Source organism: Hirsutella rhossiliensis, assembly GCF_020360975.1.
Source record: "Hirsutella rhossiliensis strain HR02 chromosome Unknown scaffold00010, whole genome shotgun sequence".
Classification (NCBI taxonomy): domain Eukaryota; kingdom Fungi; phylum Ascomycota; class Sordariomycetes; order Hypocreales; family Ophiocordycipitaceae; genus Hirsutella; species Hirsutella rhossiliensis.
In genome coordinates, this window is record NW_025408676.1 from 955,053 (window position 1) to 976,841 (window position 21,789).

The 21,789-nt window shown below is 61.6% G+C and overlaps 8 protein-coding genes across 8 annotated transcripts; 6 read left to right on the top strand and 2 right to left on the bottom strand.

Moving 5' to 3' along the window:
- Positions 1-691: 691 nt before the first annotated feature.
- Positions 692-2,029, top strand: HRG_08409 (golgi transport complex subunit 5 domain-containing protein; the record flags this gene model as incomplete). The annotated part of the gene is made up of 2 exons (XM_044866880.1): positions 692-1,066; positions 1,136-2,029. 2 exons carry the CDS (start codon positions 692-694, stop codon positions 2,027-2,029), a joined length of 1,269 nt encoding a protein of 422 aa, XP_044717767.1.
- A 393-nt stretch (positions 2,030-2,422) lies between these two features.
- Positions 2,423-3,679, top strand: HRG_08410 (gelsolin repeat domain-containing protein; the record flags this gene model as incomplete). Its single annotated transcript, XM_044866881.1, has 1 exon — positions 2,423-3,679. The coding sequence occupies one exon, from the start codon at positions 2,423-2,425 to the stop codon at positions 3,677-3,679; it is 1,257 nt and encodes a 418-aa protein (XP_044717768.1).
- Positions 3,680-4,683: 1,004 nt separating this feature from the next.
- Positions 4,684-7,427, top strand: HRG_08411 (uncharacterized protein; the record flags this gene model as incomplete). Its single annotated transcript, XM_044866882.1, has 2 exons — positions 4,684-5,692; positions 5,788-7,427. The coding sequence occupies 2 exons, from the start codon at positions 4,684-4,686 to the stop codon at positions 7,425-7,427; spliced, it is 2,649 nt and encodes an 882-aa protein (XP_044717769.1).
- Positions 7,428-8,045: 618 nt separating this feature from the next.
- HRG_08412 (etoposide-induced protein 2.4 (EI24) domain-containing protein) lies at positions 8,046-9,025 on the top strand (the record flags this gene model as incomplete). The annotated part of the gene is made up of 2 exons (XM_044866883.1): positions 8,046-8,402; positions 8,459-9,025. The coding sequence occupies 2 exons, from the start codon at positions 8,046-8,048 to the stop codon at positions 9,023-9,025; spliced, it is 924 nt and encodes a 307-aa protein (XP_044717770.1).
- Positions 9,026-10,139: 1,114 nt separating this feature from the next.
- HRG_08413 (protein family CysZ) lies at positions 10,140-13,863 on the top strand (the record flags this gene model as incomplete). Its single annotated transcript, XM_044866884.1, has 4 exons — positions 10,140-11,960; positions 12,018-12,862; positions 12,912-13,128; positions 13,180-13,863. 4 exons carry the CDS (start codon positions 10,140-10,142, stop codon positions 13,861-13,863), a joined length of 3,567 nt encoding a protein of 1,188 aa, XP_044717771.1.
- A 471-nt stretch (positions 13,864-14,334) lies between these two features.
- HRG_08414 (TAP-like protein) lies at positions 14,335-16,229 on the bottom strand (the record flags this gene model as incomplete). The annotated part of the gene is made up of 3 exons (XM_044866885.1): positions 14,335-15,318; positions 15,390-15,509; positions 15,582-16,229. The coding sequence occupies 3 exons, from the start codon at positions 16,227-16,229 to the stop codon at positions 14,335-14,337; spliced, it is 1,752 nt and encodes a 583-aa protein (XP_044717772.1).
- Positions 16,230-17,765: 1,536 nt separating this feature from the next.
- Positions 17,766-20,455, top strand: HRG_08415 (uncharacterized protein; the record flags this gene model as incomplete). Its single annotated transcript, XM_044866886.1, has 10 exons — positions 17,766-17,849; positions 17,913-18,228; positions 18,295-18,955; positions 18,990-19,147; positions 19,230-19,330; positions 19,405-19,669; positions 19,735-19,780; positions 19,815-19,955; positions 20,002-20,087; positions 20,142-20,455. The coding sequence occupies 10 exons, from the start codon at positions 17,766-17,768 to the stop codon at positions 20,453-20,455; spliced, it is 2,172 nt and encodes a 723-aa protein (XP_044717773.1).
- A 559-nt stretch (positions 20,456-21,014) lies between these two features.
- On the bottom strand, positions 21,015-21,653 carry HRG_08416 (uncharacterized protein; the record flags this gene model as incomplete). Its single annotated transcript, XM_044866887.1, has 1 exon — positions 21,015-21,653. One exon carries the CDS (start codon positions 21,651-21,653, stop codon positions 21,015-21,017), a length of 639 nt encoding a protein of 212 aa, XP_044717774.1.
- Between the last annotated feature and the right edge of the window lie 136 nt (positions 21,654-21,789).

Consider the following 21,789-nt stretch of genomic DNA (forward strand, 5'->3'; position numbering starts at 1 on the left):
GGGAGGGAGAGACGGGCGTTGGGGACGAGGCGGGCTGGAGGAGAGACGGGTGGAGAAAATGCGCGGCATCGACGGATGTCACCAGAGGAGACACCGAGAGGCGGGGACTTTACGGATACCTCGATGATGCATGCAGACACACCGCTTGGGCATGTACTTATTTATTGCTTTGCACAGCGCGCCAGCACTGGGGGGCCGACATGCAGGCCTACGTTGTACAGTGTCCACCCTCCTGCGTTCGCACATGCGCAAGCTTCACTAAAAGACGCTGTGCCGCGTGCTGTCGCAGCAGTCCACCGAACGGCAACTCACCTGACGAGCCGAGGCCGAGGTGCCGCTGATGTCGCGCTACGGGGGTCACTAGGCAGCTAGACCTCTGTCGCACAGTGCGGGGCGTTGAATTTTTTTTTTCCCGTGGCTGACAGGCGAGATTGCTCTGGATAGCCTCATGCTCATCGTCATCATCACGACGGCCGCGGCGTTGCGCGCGCACCTGCTCCTACACCTTCACTTGGCAGAGGAAACTGACAAAAAGAGGCGGACGCAACGTTGAGCGCGAAAGATCTCGACTCCAAAAGTCGAACCCGAGCTCGTCGAAAGCCCCTCGCCGATCCGGTCAACCCTCATCGAGCTCTATATCGACTCAATCGAGCAATTGGCTGCCTCCTCGCGTCGTTCATCAGCGGCAACAATGCCCGACATGCCCCCCGGCGACGAGGCAGGCGCCGACCAACCCTCGTACATCGACTACGAGACCTTCCTCGCACCCGACTTCACCCCGGCCGCCTTTGCCAACGCGCTCGTCGTCGCCACAAACAACCCCAACGACTCCCCCCTCGATCTCTCCACCCCCCTCTCCCGCGTCCTCTTCGATGCCCAGGAGCTCGACTCGCACCTCGACCTCCTCACCACCCGCTCCGCCGTGCCCCTGCTCGAGTACACGCAAACCCAGACCAGCGCCAGCAAGCGCATCATTGCCGAGCTCGACACTCAGATCCAGAGCCTCAACGATAGCTACAGGCAGCTCGAGAAGGAGGTCATCGACAAACACGCCGAGGCCGACGAGGTGCGCCAGGTCGCCCTGCGCCTGTGGGACACGCTTCGCCTCGGCCGCTCCGTCGGCCGCTGTCTCCAGCTCGGCAGGCAGCTCCAGCTCCAGCACTCGGAGCTCGGCGCGCCTGGCGCAAAAGAAGACCACGGCGCCTTGGTCCGGTGCTCTTACACCATCCTCTCCCTCCGCGAGGTCCTCGACAGCAAGGCCCCGGGCGAGGAGGGCCACGGCCTCAACAAGGTCGACGCCATCCACAGCCTCGCCGACACCGTCATCGCTCCCATTGAGCGCTCCGTGCGCGAGACGGCCGAGCGCATCGTCGCCGACTTTTCCGTCCCCAGCAGCTTGACCTTTGCGCAGGGCGAAGAGGTGCGCCTCAGGATGGAGTCGGCCATGACCGCCCTCTATCTGCTGTCGCCGACGGCCGGCGTCAAGGCTGACCGCTGGACGCCGCGCCTGCTCCTGCAGGCCCTCGAGACGTACGTGCGCTCGGCCCAGCAGGCGAGCATCTCGACCCTCTCGCGGTCCCTCGGCCAGCTGCCCTCGCTCGACCGGGCCCTGGCCGAGGTCACGGCCAAGTGCCAGAGCCTCGTCTCCCTCGAGCTCATCCTCGCGTCGGCCAGGCCGCCCGCCCATCCCCTGCTGCCGCCATCGACTGCCCACAAGCACCCCAACCTGATCCAGCCGCTGCTGGCCCACCTCGAGACGGGCTCTCTGCCATCCTACTTTTGGCGCACCATGGCCGTGGGCCTGACGTCGCGCGTGCAGGACATTGTGGCCCGCGCCGGCGTCGTGGCCCGCACGCTCAGGTCCAACAAGAACGCCGTCGGCGACGCCATCCGCCAAGCCGTCGTCAAGGGGTGCCAGCCGCCCACCGCCATGGCCGGAGGAAAGGGCCGCGGCCGGGCTGCCGACGCCAACTGGGACCGCGAGGTTGCCGTCATGGTGGGGAGCGTGGTGAACAACCTGGGGAGATGAGACGAGGCATTCATTTTCCGTAGAAGAATAGGCGAACCGTGTACACCACTCCCGTCCACCATGCGCCGAATGCCGCGGTTGGTATTACTTTGGCCCACGCAAGATGAGGCAGTGTTCGGCCGCCTTTCAGCTTCGGGGGTGCCGGGCGGGGCTGACGCCTGCCGCGGCAGTACAAGTGGAGTGCCTCGGCAACTGTTGGCCGGTCCGTGCCCCGTGCCCCTCACGCCCGAAACGCCGCCACAGCCAAGGCGAGCGCTGAAGAACCCCCGAGGCCGTCACTGGGCCTTTCCATCAACACACTCGCCAACTGCATCGCAAGCCATTTGTGGAACCACAGTCGCGCTGCATTCGACGGCTACACTCCATCCAAGCTCCTCGAGACAAAAGACGGCCATGGCGCCTCACGAGGGACTCGTCCACCCGAAAGAGTACGACATCAAGGACAGCAACGTTGAGCTCATCGGGACGGACATCGACCACCGCCTCAAGTACAAGTCGGCCGCCACCGAGCCCGCATGGAACGACGGCGGCGTGGGCCAGAAGCCGGGGCTGCGCGTGTGGCGCATTGAGCAGTTCCAGGTGGTGCCGTGGCCGGCGCAGCGGTACGGCGAGTTCTACGACGGCGACAGCTACATTGTGCTGGACTCGCAGCGGCTGGAGCGGGCCAAGGACGCCGAGGCGGATCCCAAGAAGCTGCGGCACGATATCTTCTTCTGGCTGGGCAGCCACACGACGCAGGACGAGGCCGGGACGGCGGCCTACAAGACGGTCGAGCTCGACGAGTTCCTGCACGGGGCGGCGACGCAGCACCGCGAGGTGCAGTGCGCGCCGTCGGACGAGTTCCTCGCGCTGTTCCCGCGCATGTCGATCCGCGCGGGCGGCGTGCGGTCGGGCTTCCGGCACGTCGGCGACGAGGACAAGGCCCGGGAGCCGGTGCGCACGCTGCTGCGCGTCTTCAAGACGGGCAGCGGCGTCGTCGCCCACGAGGTCAAGCCGACGTGGCGCAGCCTCGACGACGGCGACGTCTTTGTCTACGAAACGGGCGACAAGGTCTGGATATGGCAGGGCCAGCGGTGCAGCCCCATGGAAAAGGCAAAGGCGGCGCAGGTGGTGCACGACCTTACGCTGGCCAAGCACCTGGACGTCGAGGTGCTGTCGCAGACCGAGTCGCGCTCGCGCCGCATCGTCGAGCTGCTGGGCGGCGACGACGACACGCCGCGCGACGGCTTCTCGCAGCCGCGGCCCCTCGCGGTGCCCGCCGGGGCCTCCATCGCCACCGCGTCGACGACGAACCCAAGCCCGGCAGGCAACGGCGGCGGCTCCTCCTCCCGCCCGCGGAGGCTGTTCCGCCTGAGCGACGCCTCGGGCCAGCTGTCGTTTGACCTGGTCAAGGACGGCGGGCGCATCTCGGCAGGCGACCTCGACGGCAACGACGTCTTCCTGCTCGACGACGCCGGCCGCGCCGTCTGGGTGTGGGAGGGCGCGGGGGCCAGCCGTGCCGAGCGGGCGCACTGGCTGTCGGTGGCGCAGGCGTATATCCGGCGCGTGCAGGGCGACGGCGGCGGCGGGGATGCGCACCTGGCGCCGCTGGCGAAGGTGGTCGAGGGCAGCGAATCCAGGGCTTTCCTGCGGGCCATTGAGGCGCGTTGAGGGCTTTGTGTGCTCTGCTGTCCGCGGTGCTGGGGCTGCTGGTCGGCTCCTGCTTCACTGCGGTGTCTTGAGGTAGAGCATTGGGTTTGAGTGTACAGTAGTGCGATTGCTAGATGGAGAGGTATGGGTTGAAAGTGTTGGGCAGAGCTCGTGAGAGCAATGAGAGTCGAGTCCTTGCAAGTGTTGTCGTGATGAGTGATGAGCCCTGCTTGTGCGGCCAGCTTCCAAGCCACCACGAGCGTTTTCCCTAAATATCGAGCACCCTTGGTATATGTATATATATATATATATATTGCCTGGTTCCTGCCATGAACACCTAGCACGCCTACATTTATGCCTCGTAGCTGTGCCTCCGGCATGGCTCCACGTCGAACGAGGATTATAACGGAATACGATTTAGGTCTTACGGCCTCTGCGCTTGCTGCCAAAGAGAGCATTTCCCCTGGCCAGAGCCGCAGAGCACTATTCTAGAACAAGATCCAATGAGTGCTCCGAAGCCTCAGCACGCTTGCCATGCAAAGACACAAATAGTTGTGCCGTTGGCCCTGGCCGACCCCAAGGCCCAATCGATCCGAGAGCTCAGCCTCTCATGCCCTTTCTGGCAAATAATAACAGCAATCAGGGGGTAACTAATAACATGAATGGGAGGCGGCAAGGCGGGCGGCAAACCTGGGCGTGTCGACTTTCCACTTGTCGTCCGGCGCCTCCTCTGGCCTTGTCTCACCGATAAGTTACTGGTTTTACCGTTCCCAGCCGCAGCGGGTTCACATCGAATTATATTGGTGCCCTCTTGATCTGCCGCAGCTCGTGTCTGCGGCACGTTTCTCTAGCGCAGTTTTGGCTCTTACTCCTAACCATGTTGAATTATTCGCGCATGTGCCGTCTGAAAGCTGCCAACGCAGGGTGCGAAGTAATAGTTATATATTGTAGCCAGCAATCACAACGGCAGCCTCGCAAAAGGGCTCTATGCAGAGTCCCACCGGCATAGACTGGCTTGCGCGACCATGGATCATCTGCCAAAGTTTCAAAACGCTACTCGGCCGTATCCGACTGTACCATACCTTGGGGTCGGTGACTACAAGGCCAAGCGATTTCAAGAATATGCTTCTAGCCATGGCTGGGACGTCATGGAACTACAGCAAGGGAGGTTTTCGGCGCCGGCGGATAGACTCTCTTCCCGCGCTGCCTTTCTGCAGGACTGGCTCTACTTTGGTCTCCTACACGAGCTCTTTGCCGCAGCCAGAAAGAAAGCGCCACGGGTGAAGCAATTTATTCAGGACGCGGATACGGGAGGCGAAAAGACGGTTACCTCGCGCCGGCTAGAGAGGCTGATCCAGAAGAGCGTCTCTAGCATGACAAGACTGAAGCAGAAGGAGAAGGAAGAGGGCCTTGGGCGCCTCGGCGAGGCCCTTGATATTGCCAACTCGGTGGTGCGGCAGCTATGGTTGCTTGCCAGTAACGAGAGCGGCAAGCAATGCCCTCTTCCTACAGAGATTGTCTTGTCCCTTATGGTCCTCGGCAGCTCTATCGACAAGGCCCTACAGGATGTTGGCTTCGTCTCTGGAGCGACAGCAAGAGACTGGAACCTTGCGGAGGCGGCTAAGCTTTCTATGCAAACGAGCGGCTGGTGTCGCCGCGATATCGCCTTAACCGACAACTTCCTCTCGGATATTTCCATGTTTTGCGCATCGCTCTTACAACGAGGCCCTATAGTCCAGGCTAACCACGGCGGGTGCATAGAGGCTGCTTGCAAGGTAAGGCAGACTGATGAAGCGACCTACCAAACGAAACACGTTACGGACGAGTGTAACTGCGAGTTTTGGCGTGCCGACATAGGCGAGCTGCAGGACATAATCCGACAAGACCGCATCCCGTACATCCAGCTGAGACGAGAGCCGGCCTCCGAGACAGGTCGCGGGCCGTCTGTTAGCGCATCGCTGCAGAGCATGAGGAACTCAACCTGGAACGGACCACACAACGTTCTCGTCATCTTCTCGCACGTTTGGTCTGATGGTTCGTGTCCCCTTTTGCAAACCCGGAAACGGCTGGCGCTTCTCTGCCGCCCCGACAGCTGATGGCGCAGCTTGACTGACGTGAGATGATCGCAGGCCTTGGCAACCCGCGCGAGAATGCCTTGCCAAAGTGCCAGCTCGAGCGCTTCTACAACATGCTCTACGACTCGCCCTGGATTGACGTGTCCGCCCCGGGATTTGTCGCAACTAAAGACAGCGTTTTGGGCAAGAAGACGCGCATGAGGAGAGTTTCAGGCTGCCCACCTAAGATCTGCCGACGATGGGCTCGCAGGGGGCTCAACATGGGTATCAATATCTGGATCGACACACTGTGTGTGCCTATAGACAATGAGATGCGAAAAGCGGCTATTGGCATGCTCAAAAGGTACTACTCGTTTGCGACTATGACGATCGTCCTAGACAAGGAGCTGTGTGCGCTTAAGCATAAGCAGTGTTCGCAGAGCGAGCTGCTTCTCCGCATCGGCTTGTCCGGCTGGATGAGTCGCTGTTGGACTATGCAAGAGGCCATTGTCGCCGGCGGCGCCATCGCCGTGCGCTTCGACGACGGCTGGTGCTACCTTATGGACGTGGTGGCCTTTGTGCTATCAAAGAGCAGTAACATTGGCTTCCATGTCTTGACTGAGCAACAGAGAGCCAAGCGATCCAGGTCTGCCGGGGGATTGGTCGCCGTGTGCGCGCTGCTTTTCGCGGCTGTCCTTGGCTGTTCGGATTCCCAGGACTGGAATATGAGTTCGCCTCGCGTAACCATGAAATGCTTTCCGGACCCAGGTGACGAAAACTACTGGTGCACTCTCTTTTGCAACCTCTTTTGCTTTTGCTGCTGCGATTACTGCTGCAACCGCTGTCACAATTGTTTCCGGACCATGTGGAGAGCCGTCAAGCCAAAGCGAGTCAAGCCGCCTGCTACGTTGGAAACCCTCCTGGTCGACTGCAAAGACATATTTGGATCGCTATCAAGTCTCTGCCAGGATGCGAATACCGACGGGCCCGAATACGCCGCCGAGGCCGTCGAGCGCATCGAGTTATCGTGGCATGGCCTCCGCTTCCGCAACACGAGCCACCAGCCCGACCGCTTTATCAACTTCGCGTTTGGGTGCGCCATGGATAACGACGGCTTCGACCTGATTAAGAACTTGCTCGGCTTGCCAGCGCCCGCCCGCCTGCGAGGGTGGCTGTTGAACCAAGTTGCCCTGCCGAGCGGGCTGCTGTTCCTCGACGGCCCAAAGATGGACGTGCACGGCTATCGATGGGCGCCGAGCGATATTCACCCCGGCATCCTTGAAGACCGCAGCCCGGCCAGGTGCGTGAGAGGAGGCGATGGCACTGATGCCCCCGAGGGCTCACTGCGGCTCCATAAGCCGGGCCTATTCTGGAAGCAGCCCGACACGAGGCCGCTCGGTTCTAGTCTGGTGGCGTGTGAGTTGAATTCGGTCCTGCTGCATGCTATAGAGCTCGACCTGGTCTCGGTGCAGTCCGACGGCCTATGCCAGGTCGGCCAGGGCTATTTCGGCATCGTACTTTGTCGCCCACCGGCACCCGGTCAAACCGTTTTGGGCGCCCTAATAGCAAACGCCGAGAGACAGCCCGACTCCTATACTGGCCATTTTATCTGTAGGGCCCTTGTGAGGACATCCAGTGTCGGCGATGTCGCCGACACGATTGGGGCAGTTATCGTGCAACGCCTAGCTGATTACCAGAAATGGACAGTCTCATAGCGTGCTATAAAACCACATCTTTCTTTAGTAAAGCCTTTGCCATTTCTTATATAAACCAATGTTGCATAGTGTTTCTACATACACTGGGTATGCCTGGAGGATCGAAGTGACGAGAGGTTTTGCCGAGGTAATTATTGAACGTGCTGGTTTCCTAGGTATGCCCCACCCATCGTGTGACACACGTTGGCCTGTAGCACGTGACCCTTGCCGCGGCCACTGCTCGTTGGATCTGACAACACCCAGTACGTAATACGTACATACCAAGTACACCCTAGGTCCATGACTGGCATGGAAATATGGATGATGGCTAGTACGTACTGCGGCGAGGCGAGGAGGCACAAATACTCTGTGCTGCCGAAACATTGCTAGCCGGGCATGTGCTGCCGCGCTGCGCCGTAAGCGCGGCCGGGACGCGCACGCGCTCCCAACGACGCAGTGACATGCCGGCGGCAAGCTCGACTCGTCCGTGAGGCGTCAGGAGTCTTTGTGGCTGCGCTGTCGATCAACACATCACCTCCTCTTGTGCGTGCGCTCCATCTTCCTTTCCCTCTTCCTCAGTCGCGGACCCTAAAGACACAAGCGCTCGATCGTCTTCGCCGTCGTCCTCGTCTCCGCGCCATGGATGGCACGGTACCCGTCAGCATCGACTCGGGATCTCGCCCGCGGGCCTCGTACCCAAAGCGCGCAGCCATCGGCGCCTCGTACCCGCTCCGCGGCATCTGGTACTTTGTGCGCAACCGCGAGTTCTGGCCCCTCTTCGTCGGCAGGCTGCTCCCGCTGTCCCTCATCTCCCTCGTCGTCTACCTCGTCCTCTTCACCTTTGCCTTCCTCCCCCAGTATGCCTTTCTCGCCATCTTCCACGGCTGGGGAGCCTGGGTCAACGCCGTCGTCTTGACCCTCGGCGAAGGCCTCGTCATTATCCAGGGGCTCTTCGAGGGCTTCTTTGTTGACGAGTGCCGAGTCGACGTCTTTGATGTGGGAGCTCGGCCAGTGACTCCCTGTCGCCTCGTCGTCGCTGACCAACTCGGCAGGCAACCATGATCAAGCTTGGCCTCCAGCACCTCGTCTCTCCGCACCGGCTCCTCTTCGTCGACGCGTCCAACGCCGTCAAGATGCTGGGCAAGCCCACCAGCCCCGCCATCTACCAACCCTGGAGCATCATCCAGATTGTCGAGCTCATCGTCTTCCTCCCCCTGAACCTGGTCCCGTATGTCGGAACGCCAGCCTTCATCATCATAACGGGGACCAGAATCGGCAAGTTGTCGCATTACCGCTGGTTTCAGCTGCGCGGACTGTCCAAGCACGAGCAGAAGCGAGAGATTCGGAGCCTCACGTGGGACTATGTGTGGTTTGGGACCGTGGCCATGCTCCTCGAGCTCATCCCTATCCTGTCCTTCTTCTTCCTCTTGACGACGACGGCCGGCTCGGCTATGTGGGCAGCGAGGATGGAAGAGGAGAGGCGCCGCAGCCAGACTGTTGTTGATCCTCACTTCAATGCCCGGCTGCCATCGCACTCGCCGCCATCGCGCTCGCCGCCATCGCGCTCGCCGCCATCGCGCTCGTCACCGCCCCCGCCGTACTCCGACCACGCAGCGTGATTTCTCCTAGCCTCGCTTGCTTGCTTTCGTCCGGGGCGCTGCAGCTGGGAGCGAATCGGTCCGGTGGTGAATCACCAGCCGGTCGTCTTCCTCACTCCCCTTCTTCCCTTCACCGGAGCCTCTACTCCTGTGCCTTGCTTTAACGAAATAATTTCTTCTCGGCACCGCGTTTCCGGCTTCTCCGGGCAATCATGGCTCCACTCCTTCATGCCCACGGCTGATCTACCAGAAAGTACGCAGCAGCCTCTGCCTTATTTCCCATCACAAGGCTGATTGCGTGATCGGAACATCTCCTCCGACCCTTCGACGCGCGCTGGTGTCGGTCAAGCTCTGCTGGAGAGGAAAGAGTCGGCCTCTTCTCGGACCCACCATCTGGACAGAGGCGGCACTTGGTCAGTGCGGGCCGGCTGCCTGGTGCCTGGTGCCTGGCTTGGCAAGCAGCAAGCGAGGCAAGAAGCTCTCAAAGACTGGCCATCAAGGTGCTTAAGCAGGTACGAACTTTTGGTACTTGGTACGCGCGCAGGGACCTCAGTACTGCACTCGGCACCGCAGGACTCGCAGGACGAGGGCATCGCCAGCGCTGATGTGGAGGATGAAGCGCTTTGCGCTCAACGGCGTGAATATCGGCCTCGGTCGTCTGTATTTACGCACAGTTCAACAATCACTTTCCGACTACTTTGAATGGAATTCCCTACGCGCTGCGTTACCCTGCTCTTGCGATCTTGTGACTGCCGAGTTGCCGGTGGCGGTCAGCGGGTGGGTGGCAGCGCGCACCTTCCTTCCTCTTGCCCATGATGTCTTCCGGCTCCTCACCGGTCTGCCATGAACCGACGCTCCTGCTCCCAAAGGCACAGCAAGCTGCTGCCCCTCCTTCTCTCCCTCTTACTCAAACCTTTCCCGCCCCTCATCGACCTCTCCCTCTTCTCTTCCATCCGCCAACTGTCGTCTCTCCTTTTCATCCTTTTCCCATCACGCTTTTGCCCTCCGGAGCACCTCGAACGCTTTCCCTCATCCTTTTTGTGTCATTTAGATCTCAGTCGCCGCAGCTGCTACCCCAGGCTCTCTTCGGTCCATTGTCCGAACCGCGATCAACGCCTCCGCCCGGCTCTCCGCGATGCGTGCCCTCGCGCCTGTCGGAGTCCTGGTTGCCAGTGGCTTCTTGCAGCAGTCGACTGCCCAAGTTGCTGGCTATGGGCGAGTTTCCATCTCCCTTGCTGTCACTGCTCATTGTGCTGACCAGGACTCCAGATCTCCTGATATCGGCTCTGGTGCAGATTCGTACGGCGAGCCAGACAATGCCCCCCGGAACGGCGCCTCTGCCACGATTGATGGCCTCCCCGCTGGCTCTCCTGGTGGCCCGACGTGCGTTGCGCAAGGCACCACGACTGTCTTTGTGACCGTCTACCCTACCAGCCCTGTGTCTCCCGCTGGTGGCTCTCTTTCGGCGGCAGGCGGTCCCAAGCAGACTGCCCATCACACCCTGAACCCGACTCGCACCATTCGCGTTTCTCCTTTTGGTCATTCTCAGGCAACGCGCTCTTCTGTCTCCCCTTTCACGACCATCACCGTTGATCTTTGGGGCCATGGTGCCGATGCGGGAGACAAGTCTGGTGAAGCTGCCACTGGTGCTGGTTCCGGTTCCCCTGCTGCCAACGATGCCTCCCCCTCTTCCCATCCCTCTTCTGCAGGCGCTCCTGCTGGCTACGGGGAAGACTCCGGTGCTTCCTGGCCCCAGCCCGCTGCCACCATTGATTCGGTCGGGTCGGACGGAGATTCTGCCGGCACGGTTGCGGGCGGCGCTCTCCCCTCCCCCACTAGCTTGAGAGCTTCCCCTGACGGGTCTCTCGCACCCTACGGTCCCAGCAACCCTGCCCCAGGCTCGCCCGGCTCTGGCCGTAAGGGAGCTGACGGAGTCACCGCCTGGCCCACTGTGGTGACTGATACCGAGGTTCATTGGGTTCTCGGCTCTGAAGGCCCGACTCCTGTCACCATCTTGTCGGAGCACACCATTTTCGCAACTGGCGCAGCCCAGGCTCCCGCCGGCGGTGAAGTAGTCACCTGTGTGACGAACATTGGTCCCGACGGGCACGCGACTGTCCTGGAGTGGCCAGCTGGAGCTCCGCAAGGCAACGGCGGGCCCGCTGTGTCGACGGTGGCCGGCCTTCCCAATGACCAAGGATCCCTCTCTCCCCAGGCTGTCTCCACTGCCATCAGCCCCCCTTCTCCCCTCGTGACGGCGCTCACGTCTGGAGGCGTGGCGGCTCCTGACGGAGGTGCCTCGACGACTTGCACCACCTACACTGTTCTTGGGGCCGACGGCGTTCCCACTGTTGTCCATTCATCCTGGGTGGTCCCCCACACTGGCCCATTCACTGTTGCCTCTGGTCCTCTGCCCACGGACGCCTCTGGCCCAGTCCAATCCCAGAATGGCCCGAATGGCCCTGGCATCACAACGTGCACCAGCTACACGCTCCTCGGAGCAGACGGAAGGCCGACCGCGGTTGAGTCCACCTTTGTGCTCCCTGGCCCAGCAAACACCCAAGCCGGAGCTCCTGGAAACGCCGCAGGTGGTGTTCCCGTTCAAGTCACTCAGTTGCCCGGCCCTGTCCAGTCTGGCGTAGCCGAACTTCCGGAAGGCGGCCTCACCACCTGCACCACCTTCACTGTCCTCGGAGCCAATGGGCTTCCGACTGTTGTTGAGACCACGTACGTTGTTCCCAGCCCGGATGCCACACCGCTCGCCACCTACGCTCCCGGAGGCGTCATCACGGGCGCGCCATCTCAGATCACTGGCTCTCCTGGGAATCCTCAGCCTGAAAATGCTGGCGCCGCCGGCATCACGACGTGCATCACCTACACCGCCATCGGGGCCGACGGCAAGCCAACCATTGTCGAGTCTACTGTGGTTATGCCTGCCAGCGATGCACTGCCTACGGTGAGCGCGCTTGGCCTCCCCTCTGCCGCTCCCCAGCTCCAGTCAGACTTGCCTCAGGGAGTCTCGCCCTTTTCATTACCCGGTGGCCCCATCACCACCTGCATCACCGTCGAGGTCTTTGGACCCAATGGTGTCCCCACCCCCGTCGTCGAGACTGTCGTCTTGACCCCAGCAGGAGCAAGAACCGTTTTTCCTGCTGCAACAACCATTGGCCGACCTTCAATGGTGCCTCAACAACAAACAAATCTTCCCCAAGGCATTCCCCCCTTCGCGTCGAACGGTGCAGTCACAACTTGCATCACTGTGGACGTTGTGGGCCCCAATGGCGTCGCGACTCCTGTTGTCCAGACCATCGTCTTCACCCCAAGCGCAACGGGTCTCGGCTCTCCGGCTGCCCCCTCGGTCGCGAACGCGGCCGGACTCCCCGCCCAATCTTTTGGTCCCCTTGGCCAGGGTGGCTCTCTGAATACTGCTGTCCCGGGAGTTCCCAGCCTAGATGCATATGGGGCCGCCGTGCCCGACTTGCAAACAATTCTGCCTCCGTCTGGCGTGGTCTCGGGTCTCAACGTGGAAACACCGGGCGCTGCTGGTGACTCTGGGCTTCCCTTTCCCTATGGCAGCAGCTCCGGAGATCTGGGAGCTTTGGGATCCGGTGCCGGAGAGCCTGCCCCGAACGCCTACGGCTGGAGCACACCTGACGCTGGGTTGTACGGCTTACTGTCCGCGCCGTCTGTCCCACAAGGACGCAGCACATTGACGACGCTTCGAACCCTCACCTGGACCAACTTCATTCCCGAGCCGACGACGACGTTCACCATGAACTTTCCCCTGACGACCCTGGAAACCGTGACTGTTTCTGCGCCGTTTTATCCCCAGAAGCGCGCGTTCCGACGCCAGGAGAGGTTTGTTGCCCTGCCCACGTTTTCTCTCGCACCCACTGATTTGATGCAGTTTCTCACTGTCGAGCTCGGCGTGGAGCAACGCCAGTGTTGCCGTACCGACCGTATCGACAAGCGCCCCTCCGGAGGTGACCCCTGCGCCAGCTCCCCAGGGCGCCAGCGTCTCTGTCTTGTTCCCACCGACGACGTCTCAGGTCTTGCCGGGTGCTCCGAGCGGTCCTTCTGCAATGTGCTCTTCTGGAGGCAAGATCGGAAACACGACTGTCAATGTAAGTCTTCCTGGCCTTCACAGTTTCTTGAACACTGGCTGACAGACACAGTTTGACGACGTGAAGCCTGGACCACTGTTCAATCCCTCTGGTGACATTTGGTTCTCTGAAGGCTTTCTAGTCGCCCCCCCCGCGTCGCAGGCAGCTCAGTCATATCTCCCGTCTTCTGGTGGCCAGCTCGTAGAGTTTGTTCCCGCCTCACTCGCAAACCCATCAGCCAGTCACCAGGGCACCGGTGACGCGGCGGAGGTCGGTGTCGGCCCCAACGCGGCAAGCCCCTGCTTCAGATTCGACTTCTTCGGGGCCCAACTTGGATGTGCCGCTGCAGGCAACGAGGAGTGGTGCGAGTTTGAGGTCTCGGCCTACACTTTCAACGAGGGGCTGTCTTTTGAGCAGTCCATTGCCTGGTCCGAGACGAAGCGCGTCCCTGCTTGCCCCAGCTTTGCCAACGGCAACTGCCCGCTGACTCCCGTCGACTTTGTCGGCTACAAGAACATCACGTCGATTCTCGTCACTCTGCGCGTCGGCATTGAGCTGCGGGCCTGGTGGGGCGACGACTTCAAGTTTGGCTGGACTGACAATAGCTGCGAGGCGGCGAGCTGTCGCGCGAGCGCCACTCCCCAACACGTCAAGCGCGAGACTGTCGAACTGGCCCTTCGTCGGGGAGTCTGGCACTGGACTCCGGCTGGTCTTCAGCGGCTGGATGATGAGTACATCTGGGACTCTGTCTACTGATTGAGTTTCGCCATGGCGGTCTTGATGTAGCATGTTGCTATGTGGTAATCTTTGCTCCGTTGTTGACTGAGACTATTTGACACTTGATTTCTTGGAACGGCAGCACATGATTGAGAGCGCAGGCTCGGGGTAATATGATGAAATGGCTGGAGGAATGGCAATGTATCTTGATAATGCCGAATCAAACGAGTGCAACATGGCATTGTCTTTTTGCGTGAGCCCGGCAGACAAATGGAAGACAGCGCAGCTGACGTATGCAGAGCAGGTTAGGCGATGGCTGGACGATGAAGAGTCGACGGACGGCGGCGCAAAAGGCGACGGTGCACACTGAACACTGACATGAGGCTTTGGGTGAGGGATATCTGGACAGGCGTACTGCCGTGTCGGGTGTTGATATTGATGAAGCTAACATGGATGAAGAACAGGGGCTGAGTTCATGGGCCCAGCTACGTGAGAGCGCATGGCCCGTTGTCAGGGGAAAACACCAAGCGGTAAAGTCGACTGACGGCGAATGGTGGAGGCATCGAGGTGGTCCTGGTAGCCGGACAGGGCACAGCCGTCGTCCCACGGCCCGCAGTCGATATGGCACGTCGTCTCTTCGGACGGGACGGCGCCCGAGTCAAAGTAGTCGGCGACGATGCGGGTGAGGCAGTCGCTGTCGGCGGTGGCGAGGGCGCAGTGGCCGAGGCCCTCTTGGACGACGAGGCCGGCGCCGGGGTGGTTGGCGGCCATGGCGCGGGCAGCGCGCAGGGGCGTGACGGGATCGAGGCGGTTGGAGAGGAAGAGGATCGGAGCGGCCGGCTCACCGGGGACGGGACGGCCGGCGGAGCCGAGGCGGGGCTCCGGGGTGGTGAAGGGCCCCTTGAAGGACCAGTTTGTGCGGAAGGGCCAGGCGGCGCAGGGCATGCGGATGGCAGACCAGTAGGCGCCCATGACGGACGACTTGCGGAGCTGGGCGTCGACGTAGCGACGCCACCACGGCGTGTCCTTGTCGCGGACGCTGTCGCCGTCGGAGCAGAGGACGCCGAGGCTAGCATCGCGGGTCTGGAGCTCGGAGCGGTTCCCGTGGCCGTCGACGGCGCAGGCGTCGTGCAGGTGAGGCACGGAGGCGCGGCGGTCGAGGAGGCGGACGACTTGGGTGGCGTTGCCGGCCATGGCGGCGTCGAGGGCGCGGGCGAGGGGAACGAAGAACTCGATGGGCCTGTAGATGGCGAAACCGAGGAGCTCGCGGATGTCACGCGAGGTCAGGGCGACGACGGAGCCGGCGGGCGAGATCGAGGCCGTCAGCGGCGACTCGTCGATGGCGGCGAGCCAGGCATCGATGCGGGCGCGGATGTCGAGGCCCGACTCGTCGGAGGAGCGGGCGAGGGCGCAGACGTCGGGGCCGGCGCGGTGGCAGCCGGCGTAGAAGCGGCTGACGATTTCGTCGGCGTCGACGATGTTGGAGAGCCAGCCCTGGCAATGGTCTTGGGCGTCAGCATCTGACGGCGGAGCACGCGTTGACGGACAGAGGTGAAGTCCCCTACCGCACCGGTTGCGTAGTCGACGGCGTCGACGACTCCATCGAGGACAAGACGGCCGATGCGCTCCGGGAACAGGGCGGCAAAGTAATTGCCGAGGACGGTGCCGTACGAGAAGCCCATGTACTGCAGCCGGGCCACATCCTCACGGTCGCGCTTCTTCCTCAGCTCGGGCCGCTGCTGGGCGGCGTCGCGGGCGCGCAGCTCGGCAATCTTGTCGACCATCTCGACCATGTCGCGGGCCACGCTCGGGGTGCTCATGTACTCAAAGATGTGCTCGGCGGCCTCTGCGGCGCTGCAGCGGCGGGCGTAGCCGTGGTGGAGGCCGAGCATGTAGGGCACGGCGTGGCGGCCGGCATCGAGGGCGCCGGTGCCGCGGGCCTCGAGCAGGAAGGCGTCGCGCTCGAGGGCGGCGCCGGGGAAGCAGTCTGCGCGGGGCCGGCTGTTTGCGACGCCGCGCGGGTCAAAGGAAACCAGCTCATAGTGTCGGCGGCCGGGCTTGTCGATGACGCGGCGCAGGCGGCGGGAGCTGGCGCGCAAAAGGTCGACGCCGGAGCCGCCGGGCCCGCCGGGGTTGAGGAAGACGGAGCCGGCGAAGCGGGGGTCCTCGGGCGGGACGAGGGCGGGCAGCTTGATGACGGCGAGGGAGAGGGTGCGCGGGTCCGAGGCGTTGGCCCAGTCGAGCGGGAGGACGAGGCGGGCGCAGCGGTAGGCGGCGTAGCAGTCGTGGTACTCGAGGTCCGGCGAGGGCGCGAGGGCGTCCCAGTCGAAGCTGTCGGCCGGCTCTTTGGACGACAGGGCGCTGCCGGCGAGGGCGGCGGCGAGGAGGAGGATGTCGGGCTTCATGGTGTGGGGTTGAAGAAGACTGGGCAGATTCAAGAGGATGGAAACAGGGACAATCAGGTGTCAATGCACGCAAGACAAAGGAAGACGCGCCGGTCCACAGTGTCTCAACTTTTGTGAATGCGACATGAGGGTTAAGCGAGGAGGGGAGGGGAGAGGAGGGATGATGACGACGACTGGTTCCAGCAAGGGGCTGCATTCGACGTACATTCTGCCGTGGTCTGATGGGTATGGCGGAGGGTATGGCGGAGGGCATGGCGGAGGGTAGGACGTAGGGCGTGGCGACGGAGCGGAGCGGAGCGGGGCCGGCGGTTTGTCTCGGGGCCGGAACCTCGACTTGTCGGAGCCAGGGTGAGTTGTCGGTGCCCGGACATGCCGCGGAGCGAAGGGGAGGTGGACAGCTGTGAACTGAGCTGCGCCTGGAAAATGCTCCGACAGCTCAAGCCGACCATTATCGAAATGAGGCTGTTTATCAGGGGAGCAGGGTTTCAAAACCAAGGGCGTCCGCCATGCCCGAGTAATAGCTCGCTCAGCAAGTGTCGATGGCTCGGCTTCACTATCCCAAGTCCAGTTTCAGTAAGCGCCCGGTTCCCAGGCCAACAGTGAGTGGTCCATGGCCTGGCAAGGACGGGGCATTCGACCTGGATATTCAATATTGCAACGTGTGGCGCACGCAGCCAAACAAGTTGGCTAAGCCGTACAACACGCTCCGGCACTTACATGCAGCATTTACGTGTGATTAGGACAGATGGCTCGGGCTGGATGACTGGAACCGACACTGGAAAGATCATCGTGGGCCGTCGTGGTGCTTCTCGTTTTCGCGGCCGAGGCTTGCTCCAGGCCATGCAGAAGCGACGGGATACAAGCCGCCATTCAATGTTGCCTACATTGGGGCTGAAAAGGACCCGGCCATGGGACAAGGACGGAGCCAAGAATCAATATGGCGAGAAGAGGCTGGTTGAGAAGAGGGCAGGAACCCTTGGCAACAATAGCAGGTGACAAGGGCAGCATTGTGGCTCAAACGGCAACCATCACGCCCATCGCTATTCAGAGCCTCACGAGCCGATTCATCTGTCACTTCTGCATGTGTCCGGACATGTTGATAGACGCGTTGTTGGTCCTGCAGGCCAAGGCAGCTGCGGCCAGCCGTGATTCACTCTCCCTCTCCCTGCGGCAACGGCCGTGGACATTGATGCAGCAACCAACGCAAACGCCTCAATGGCGAACACCGCTCCTCAACGGCGTGATTCACAGACAATGCCGGACAACCCTAGCCCTAGAGGCGTGCCTCAGGCCACCGGTCCCCCCGCGGGAGACGCATAAATAGCCCTGGCCCTCGGCCCTGCATCTCGACCCTTCTTCTTCTTGGCTCTTTGTCGGTCTCTCCCTCAAAACGCAACCTCTCTCTTTTCTCTTTTTTCTTTTCTCTTCACTCTTCACTCTTCACTCTTCACCCGTCACTCGTCACTCGTCACTCTCACTCTTGACTATCCAAAGTCAGTCTCACTTGGCCTTTGACTCACTCATCAACCCTGAGCCATGCATGCACATGAGTCTTTGACGCTGCGGACTCCAATCTTCACCTGCGACTACCTAGGCAAGACCGGCCGGCTTTTCGACGCTGTCGAGGCAGAGAGTGAGTGTTGGTCCCCCTTTTGAGATTACGGCGCTGACTCGCGGTCCTAGATACTGCCCTTCCCTGTCTCTTGGTCTCCGCGATCACTTCGACAACTCCTTCTTGTCCGGCCGCTTGGCGGGCTCGGTCCCAGCCCTGACCAGGACGAGTATTGGCGAAAGGACCTACACAACACCGCCGCCGGGGAGCTCAACAACGCAAGTCGGGAGTTTCTTCGACTTGTAAAAGGCCGCGGTGGAGCTTCCAAGGACTTGCGCGTGAGGACCTGGTCGGGCAAGACGATGCTACGGCGGGCATCTGGCTTTGAACTCGCTTTGAACTCGACCCGGCGCAGCTGCCGGGATGCGGCCGCGCTCACGCACTCGTGTACGTATCAAGCTACACGTCTCAAGCTCCGTCGTGCTCTGGCACTGACGTCTCATCTCATACTAGGGTGGCCAGGTACCGGTCTGCCGCTCTTCTACCAGAGCTTTGGCGGGCCAGACAAGGGTTGGAGGACAAGTGTCGGCAAGGAGGCGGCGTCCAGGATCCTTCAGGCGCCTTCAACCACGGGTACAGCTCAGACTCTCGGACCTGCAGAGATGACCTTTGGCGAGCATCACTGGCAGCCGGAAATGGCCATGACATTGCACACGACCATCGCGACTCTCGTGGCAACCGACCTTGGTCGACAAGCGGGCAACCCACGTGTCAACGGGGAGGCCCCGGTGGAGAGTGCAGACAAGATACGTTCCAGCGAGCCTTCTTTCACTGGCCGTTTGACTGTTATCCTGGATCTTCCTCCGAGACACCAAGCCCACGTTCACCTACCACGGGAGCGAGGCCGTGAAGCTTGGCCAGGGCCAGACGAGATCTGGGCAGAGCTCGGGCCTCGGCTCGAAAAGGAGGCTGCGGATTGCACCGCGAAAATGCAAGACGACGAGGAGGTGCTTGACCGAGTAGAGAGGGTAAAGAGGGGAGTGGCTCGGAGAAAGAAGGCGCAGCTCGACGCCGAGTTTGTCGACAACCCGGGCTCCGATTCCCGCCATGGAGAAGACGAGGAAGAAGCGGCCGAGGATGGCGAGAAAGGCGGGGAGGAGGTTGCTGGACCTGAGTGAGCGGCCGAGACGCGTGGCCGGACACGGAAGCCGTCAGACAACTTGGATCGATGGGAATCGCCAGGCCACTCGAGTCGGCAGCCCTCGTCGCCGAGTGGGAGTCAACAAGATGGGAACGGACACTCAGCTGGCGCTGCCGCCCCAGCCAGGAGGCGACGCCAAGGTCCTCGTCCTCGCAAGCCCCAGCAGTTCCGGGACGACTTCACGCCTCTCTCGCGTGTACCGACCTTGGGTGCGCACACCATTGCACCCATTTCGTGGCTACCCAAGACGTGCTGAAGGGCTTGGACTCCTGGACGCTGGACACGGGGCGGAGCGTGAACTCCCGAAAGACGGCTGTCGCAGAGAATGAAGAAGCCGAGAGAGACTATGTTGGCGGGCGGCGGGATGACAGCGGCATCTTCTTCGCCCGTTTCGACTCGGGGCGATGGATTGCCTATACCAGATGATGAAGAAGGACGCGCACGTCAGGACGCTCCTGTCGACGTTGCGGTGGGCGAGGTGGCACCTGGCCACCAGCCCGCTCCTCGACACGCCTCGGATCCAAGCAACTGTTGTTACCGCCCCGAAGCATATGGTGGACGTGGCCGACACTCCAGGCCGAGAGACGCGACTCGGGTGTCAACTCAACACGTCGCAGCAAGACCCTGCCGAGGCCAACCACAACCTCTGCTGCCTCGCCCGGCCCAGAAACGACATGATGCTCTCTCGTTCCGGCCCGAGACTACGGCAACTGGCTCCAGCAAATGCACCGCTGTTGCGTGGTCCCGACAAGCCCTCGAGTGCTGGAACAGGGCCTTCAACTTGATCATCCACGCGAGGTGCCGGTGCGGATCGATGACCGGAAACCCAAAGACAAAGGGTTATAATTGCCGACGCCGACGCCATCATGGAGATGCTGGAGACCCGGGTCAGGGTCGTCTGGGAGGGGGAGTCTCTGCCCTCGGCTGACGGCCGGCGCCACCGGCTAATGGACCACGCGGATGCTGTGCCTGGGTGGGAGAGGCCATTGCTTTCATGACGGGCAATGCTGGCGGTGGAGAGGAACCGGGTTCAATGTTGGCCCGCTGTTCTTCTCGTCAACAGGGGAAGACGAGATGGGCGTCTTGCTCATCGACTCGGACCTTGGTGGTTCAAGTTGGGCTCGGCGGTGAGCTGGCAGTACAGACGTGTGACGGGCAGCACCAGACGCCTGTTTGGAGTTTCCGGGCACGGCGACGCATCCCTCTGGCAATGTTTATACCGCAGGCGCTGTCCAGACCCCGGATGAAAGTCGGTGGGCTCGGGTTGCTGGGACCATGCCTTCTACTCTCTCGCCGACGGCGTCATCCGCGGCCGAGAGGCGCAGCAGCAGCGGACCCGAGGTGGAGCGTCTGCGGGCGACAAGCAGGCGCAAAGCCGTGGCCGAGAAGGTCCGGGATATGGCGGGCCGTTCGACTGTGCTTGGCCAAGCGGTCGATGCTGTTCATGTATGGGCGGAATCTGGAGCCGATTAAGTCGCCTCGCCAGACTTTTCTCGGGGAGAGACAAGGGCTAAGCTTCTCATATCTCGTCCAATTCTGTAATCTTTGAAGAAGAGATGGATGTTGCAAATATGGTGAGAGCTAGAAGCTTCAGACGCCTTGTAACATATAGCAATAACCCATGGAACACGACGGCCATTGCACAAGGTCCCACGTCCCCGTGAATGCGATCCATGTAGTTTGTTCTTCTGTCCCAGGCCATCATAGATCCGGCCAGGACTTGCAATCAATGTGCTTTGGAAGCCAGTAAGACTACTCCAGCCGGCAGTGACTTGACATTGCTCTCATGTACCTTTGGTTATAAAACAAATCCATAACAATCCAGTTCATCATAATTCCATAATCGTCCTTGAGGCGTGTCAAGTTTCTGGCTTTTCTACAAATAATCAATATACCAAATGATCGCCCGGGTATAATTACTACATCAGAAAAGACTGCCATCACGCGTCAACAAATAATCCCATCCAAGCCTTGGTAATCAAGCGAAGCAGGCCTCTCCTCTGTCTCAGATGCACGACCTCCCACCGAGGCTCTAAGCGTTTCGAACCCCGGTATAATCATGCCTGGGCTTACTATCCACGGTAGGATCCAAGCGATTCGCCCAGTCGGAGCGATGTTTTCCGGCCGTCTTCGGCGCCGGGCCGGAGCTGACCGCCGACGCCGCCCCCGGGTACGGCGCGGAGCCCCCGTGCATCGTCGCGCCGGCACCCCGCGAGTCCAAGTCCGAGTCCACGCGGGGGTCGAGCGCATTGGCCGCCCGTGAGTCGTGCGGTCCGTACGTACCCTCGCGGACGCCTGCCGCCGGGCCCGACGAGACGCCCGGGACCGATTGGCGCGAAGCGTCGACGCGCGGATCGACCGTGTTGCCCAGCTTCGAGTCGTGTCGAGCGCCGTACTCGCCTGCGTAATCCTGCCGCTGCGCAGCCGACGACGCTGCACCGGCCGTGCCCACGCCGGACTGGTTCACGTGTGTAGAGGCAGGGGTTCGGCCGAAGCCGGGCTCGCGTCCCGGCCCGTGGACCCCTGGGCCGGTGACCTGGACGCCGCTCGTCATGCTGTCGACGGTCGGGTCCAGGCGGTTGAGCCAGTCGTGTCGGTGTGGCCCGGCCGTGTTCGGGGCAGGCCCGGGCAGGTTGGGGTTGTGCTGGGGTTTTGCGTGCGTTCCCGTCATGGCTGGACCGGTGGCGGAGGGAGCTCCTGGAGGAGGCAGGTTGTCGTAGTGGACGGTGCGCGGGTCTTGTTTGTGCTTGCGAGGGAGATGGCACATGAGAGTGCTTGGAGGAGACTTGGGTATCTTGAGAGTGCGT